Source organism: Grampus griseus (genome assembly GCF_964374135.1).
Source record: "Grampus griseus genome assembly, chromosome: 5".
Taxonomy (NCBI): domain Eukaryota; kingdom Metazoa; phylum Chordata; class Mammalia; order Artiodactyla; family Delphinidae; genus Grampus; species Grampus griseus.
In genome coordinates this window covers 78,591,886-78,598,144 of record NC_138998.1, presented here as the reverse complement: position 1 = coordinate 78,598,144, position 6,259 = coordinate 78,591,886, and the positions used below count along the sequence as shown (strand labels likewise).

Below are 6,259 nucleotides of genomic sequence, written 5' to 3'. Positions count from 1 at the left end.
GGCCGCTGAGCCGGCGTGTAAAGACTAGTCTATTATCTCTAATAATAGACTAGTCTATTATTAGCCCAGTTATCTGGGCTACTTTTCAATGACAGAACCAGTCTGGGGCCATCGTGATGAGACATCTTTATACCCAGGCCACCCATTTTGCTCTTAGCTGTCAAGTAATCTCACCAAAATATTAGTCAAAAGAAGCATATCTTCAAGACCCTAAGGAAAGAATATTGAGATGGCAGCTCTCCCACCTTCCCCCACTCAAGAACCACCATATTTAGGCTGAACCACTTTACAAAAACAACCAACACACTGGTTATCTTGTTATTTTTCCAATGTACCAAAATTATTCCCACCTGAGGGCACTCACTTTGCTGTTACTGTAACATGGAATTCTCCTCAGTCTTGCTTCATCTGATCTTTGCTCAGAAATCATCTCCTCGAAGATGCCTTCTAGGGACTTCCCTGGTGGCACAGTGGTTAAGAATCCGCCTGCCAATGCAGGGGATACGGGTTCGAGCCCTGGTCCAGGAAGATCCCATATGCCGTGGAGCAATTAAGCCCATGCACCACACTGCTGAGCCTGCGCTCTAGAGCCCGCGAGCCACAACTACTGAAGCCCGCATGCCTAGAGCCCGTGCTCCGCAACAAGAGAAGCCACTGCAATGAGAAGCCCGCGCACCGCAGCGAAGAGTAGCCCCCACTCGCCGCAACTAGAGAAAACCCAGGCGCAGCAACGAAGACCCAGCGCAGCCATAAATAAATAAATAAATAAATTTATTTAAAAAAAAAAAGATGCCTTCTAGCAATGCCATTCCTAGCACTTTCTATTTCCTTGATCTGTTTTTAATTTTTGCTTTACCACACCTATTGCTACTACCAGGAGACATTAAATTATATGTTTGTTTACAGCATATTTTGCACCCCCCGCCCCCCACATGGTAAGCTCTTGAGGTAGGGCCTTTGCTTTTCTCACTCACTGCTATATCCCCAGTGCATAAAATAGTGCCTGGTGGCCAACACGTATTTGTTGAATGACTGAATACACTCATATTGACTGCCAAATTATGTAACTTAAAAAAAAAAAAGTGTATCCATCAAAATATTTAAGGAAACAATGGTCACACATAGTAGTCACCTTGGGTAGCTGTACACACACCTACTCCTCACAATGCTGCCTTTGCTGAAAACCTGTTGGGAACTCTTCTGCAAGAACGGTTTTCAGAGCCAGTTTATGAATTACGTGATTTTTTGTTTTTTTTTTTACTTCATAAGCCATATTGTGTTTCAGTGTAAAAAAGCCAAAGTGAGCATAGAAAACACATGAGAATATATTTCAGGCTCTCAAGACAAGGCCTCAGAAATTCAGATGACTAGTGACATCAACTGACTAAGTATATCACCTCTCAAGAAAATGGACTGAAAGGGGTTAATGCTCACAGACATAAAGGTTCTGGAGTATGAAATTCAAAACACACACAGATCAAACTACCTGAGGACAAAAAAGTAAATTCTCATATTTCACTTCTGCTGGTAACTCTAAACATGCCTCTGTAGCAGAGTTGCTGCTAGACTGCATCCATTCCTCCAGTAACTTGGTGTCTTCAACCTGCCCAGACCCCAGCCCAGGGGATATGTGCTCATCTTCTCCCACTGATCTAGTCACACACCAGCTCCTTCATAAGTTTGGGCACTCTATTCTGTCCTAAAAAGTATTCTTTCAAAACAGCTAACAATAAAAGGAAAATCTTTACAAGCAAAAGAAGTGAAAGAACAGGGAAAATGAGAACAATATCCTGTTTCAGGACATAAGAGCTTACACAAAAGTATATTTAAATGTCATACGGCAGATAGAACGTTGAGTTCCTACCTTAGAAATGCTTCCTCCCAGTAGGCAGCAAAGAGAACCCCACCAGGACGAAAACCCACTTTTGCCCCATGCATTCCAATACTATCTGCCAATCAGAAAAAAAAGACAATGAGTGCTGTCAGGCAACTCCACTGATCTCTCTCTTTCTGTAGCAATAAGGCCAGCTAAGGACTAAAGATAATGAGAAAGACTAGAAGGAAAGTAGACACACAAAAGGTACTGTGTCAAGTGATATATGAGATGTGTTCATAAGTGAATAAGTTATTCCAGAGCCATACAAACAAATCAATCTCTTTACTGGAGAGGCACACCTCTCCTCTGTATATTATTCAGATATACTAACACATGAAAGATCACATCATCTTGTTTATGGATACATTTAATGTCCCTTGCCCTCCCCACCTTGCAAAACATAATAGTATACAAAATATAAAATATCTTAAATATTTATAAAAATCGCAAGAAAAAAATAGAACGTATGAAAATATTTTTATCTGAGTTCTCCCTCACTGTTGAGAGGCAGCTTAGTTTGCCTTGAGTTCATAATTATTGAGTGGATAGGAGTATGCCCTGCCTAATACTATTCTGTCCCGGAGGAGCTTAAATAAAACATAGTAGTTGCAGAAGAGGATGAGAGCCATGGAAAGTGTATGGTTCCACTTCTCCGACCGCAGCAAGGAATAGAGCTGGTAGAAGACAACACTGCCCTCAATAAGGATAAGCAGATTTAACAGCCTTAATGGACGATGAAACAGGAACTGTAAGGAAGTTAAAAAGCAAAATGTTATTTCATAGAAAAGACTGCAGTTATTCTCACATTTTTCTTCTAAAATCATTTCATATTTACAGGCTCCTATGTGCACTAACAAGCAGATCTGCTTATTGAGTATCAATCAGGCTATTTCTTGCTATAGAGACCCAAACCCCTTCTTTTTTGCTCAAGTAATAATGAAATACATTTTATTTCAACACCCCGAGACATGAAAAGGGATTATATCCAAAAGAACTCTGCCTCAAACATTTTTCCTGGATTTTATCTTAGGTATATATTTTATTTCAGATAACCAAAAGTATATTTATTTATCTAAGACAGGGGCTGGATAAAGGACCAAATGGGAAATATTTTAGACTCTCAAGTCAAGAGACAAAAACTGAGGATATTATATGTAGGTAACTCATAACCACTTAAAATGTAACCGCTTAAAAATACAAAAATCATTGTTAGTTTGTGGGCTGGTCTAAGACATAAACACCTACACTAGACAAGTCTGCAGGGAGCAGTGGTAATATAAGTTGAAATATCAATACAGTAATTTCTTAATTTTTTTCTTAAACTGTTACCCACCATGCTGTCTGTTTTATTTTGTTCAGTTTTTCTGGGTATTGATAAGTAGAGTGAACAAAGACAGAACAATGAGGAAGGAAGGAAAAATTAGTCAGAATTAGAGTTTGGCTAAAAACAGACCTGTTTTCATTCCCACCAAATTCTTCAGTCTAAGAGGCTAAATCCTGGTTGACTAATAAAAATGTATTATGAATAGGAAGACAGAGTCAAAGAATGCAAACTGTGATAATGGTAGTATATCAGATCTAAAAGAATAATTTAGACCTCAGGACTCGAATCTGAGAATAAAACCAAATCATCATGACAGCTCTGAAAGGTAACTGGTTCTCAGGATCCTTCTGCGGGAGGAAGAACATGTTTAACCTGGGTTTTATTACATGATCTCCAGTAATATCATGTATAAAATTGGCTCAGAATTAACATTCTAAAAAAAAAATTAGGCAATTTCAGATTCTGTGGCAATTACAACAATTATAATTAAATGTGCAGGTAAGCTATAAACCGAATGAGTAAAAATGTGAGGACAGCCAGAGCTACAGGTAATAGGCACATTTTAAGTGAGTGTTCTTAAACAGTGTGCCTAAGAATCATTTCCAAATATGCAAATACTGCAAATTCCTAGGATCCTTCAGAGATTCTGACTCTAAGTGACCCAACCACCACTTTGAGAAGCACTGATTTACTTTGGTCACGCAAAATCAGTAACAAGTTAATTTCCTTAATCTTTCTTCTATGGATTCCACCTGATTCTTCAGCTGTCCAACACTAGCAAGGAAAATACTTATATTTCAAGCAGAAAATTTTAATAAACTATCTGGTTACTGTAGGTTTCCAGGGGACTGCAAGAGCCAACAGATGTCCTTAATGGCCTGTGGAACTCAGCTGGCTGAATTAAATATTCTGTGTAGAAACCAAATGCTTATGTAGTTGTAACCTAAGTCCACTCCTCCATCTTAAGGCAATCCCACAGGAGTCTAGGAGATTACGGTATTTCCCTCATTCAAAGGCCTTTCACCTTGCCCCACCCTCCCCTACCATATTATTTATAAGCATCCTGCCCTGATGCAAGTTTCCAGTATTTAATTAAAAGGCCCTTAGTAGCAAACGCCCGCAGAACCAGGAAATCCAAGTACCCTCATAAGGAACTGGGAGGGATGGAGGGAGTGATGGGAGGGAGAAAGGGATTCAAGCATCTAAAAAATAAATAAAATCTCCAATTCTTTTTCAGAATATGGTCTCCATTCAAAGGCAATGCACTGCACTATGTACATTTTTACTAAAAACAGTTCCCTGCATGTACCTTCTTTTCCCCTCTCCCATCAATCAGCTGGCCTTTCTCTTATAAGTAAATACTTTTGCCTCCTAGAGCCAGAATTTCTGGAAAAGTGAAAAATCAAATCGAACATAACCCAAGGTGTAAATTCAAATGGAACAGAAGCTGGATTTAGTGGGTGTCTACTGCTTTTTCCTTTTAAACTTTTAAGCCTTTTTTCCTTTTAATCCAAGAGAAGGTAAAAGGCCACAGATCATGGCATTTGCCTGAGTTTCAAAGGGGAAGTCAAAGTATTTTAAGGAGATGATACATATGACAAATACCAAAAAATAAAACCATCACATTATTACTATATTAAATATTGCTTAAAGATACACAGATATATTATAAGGACACCACTAAACCAAACTACTACAAATAAAATTTGTAAGATGAAAAATGGAAGTCTTAAATAATTGTGTACTTGTTTCAAGTAATACTAGACTCAACAAATTCCAATGTAACTAGAGAAATCAGTCAAGCTATTAAAATTGAGAAATAGGTATTTTCACCTTCAATCTGCCTTTCAGAAGATATTTCCAAAGGACAGAGGCCATTATAGTAGTAAAATAATTACCCTGTCTTAATTTCCTAGTATGTGCTACACACTGTGCTAGATGCTTACACACAGAGTAACCTCCTAACACTTACTCCTAAGCTTATGTTTGAAAAGAAATAAGCTGTACTTGCATAAAAGCGGGCATGGGATACGTCTGAAGGCACTGCCACGTTGTAAGGCCCCATGGCTCTATATAAGCACCTGCTGTGTCGCACCAGCACCCCTTGAGGCCATATTGTATTTTCTGACCAACTAAGGGAGAAAGAAATGCAATGTTAGCCTATTGGCAATTACAGATAAGACAGTGTCTGGCAAGGCCAGCTATACTTCTATGGAAAGGATTAAGTATTCAAGGCTTCATCTGCCTGAATTCTGAAAATACAGTAATTCCATGGTCAAACTGGAAGCAGTCAAAAAGGATTTATTATAACTTCATTGCTATATAGTAGAGAGAAACTGCAAAGTTAACTCAGTGTCAAAGGACTTAAGAGGCTTAGGAGAACAAGCAGAAATAAATGTGTAAGGAAGGCATCTATGAGCCAGAAAATCCAGTGTAAGCAGGTGGACTGTCACCTCAATCCCAAGTGAGCAGAGTCTATTGGTGGAAATGCTAGAGGGAACAAACAAGAAGAGAGAGTGGATGGTAGTAAGAGTAGTGGAGAAATTCACACATTATCAAACTAACATGACATTTACTACAGAATTACATCCCAAAAAGCTACAGAAAATCTATTCATTTATCACACACTTCAAATGCTTCATATATGTGAGAAGCTATACAGAAGAACACAGAGACACACAAGGTACCGACACACAGACTTTTCTTTTTACCACTTTCTTGGGTTTTTTTTATAGAGGTTTCTCTAGGAAAAAGAAGTTATGGAAGAAGCTTCATTCTTTCCAGCACCAACGTAATGGAGTTGGGGTGGGGATGGGAATCTTCAGGTTAAGCTTTTTAAAAAATCTAAGTTAATTCATCTCTTCCTGATTTTGGAAAGGTTAGTTTCCTAGGGTAAGAACTGGGACAGCATTTTAAATATGTTAAAGAAAAAAAAAATTCTAGCACCCTGAAGCTTTCCCAGTTCAGAAAATGTTCCGTCGGCCTTGCTCACACTTACCAGCATTAAAATGATGATACACCTCATGGCCATGTGCCATCAGGAGCCTGAAGATGTACAG

The 6,259-nt window shown here is 38.7% G+C and overlaps 1 protein-coding gene across 1 annotated transcript in view; it reads right to left on the bottom strand.

The window, feature by feature from the left end:
* Positions 1-2,190: 2,190 nt before the first annotated feature.
* TMEM39A (transmembrane protein 39A) overlaps positions 2,191-6,259 on the bottom strand; it is a 30,444-nt gene continuing 26,375 nt past the window's right edge. Inside the window, exons 8-9 of the mRNA XM_082654777.1 lie at positions 5,212-5,332; positions 2,191-2,622 (exon numbers count right to left, since the gene is read on the bottom strand). Coding sequence (XP_082510903.1) covers positions 2,389-2,622; positions 5,212-5,332 — 355 coding nt within the window. The 3' untranslated portion in view covers positions 2,191-2,388. The remainder of the gene's footprint in view (positions 2,623-5,211; positions 5,333-6,259) is intronic.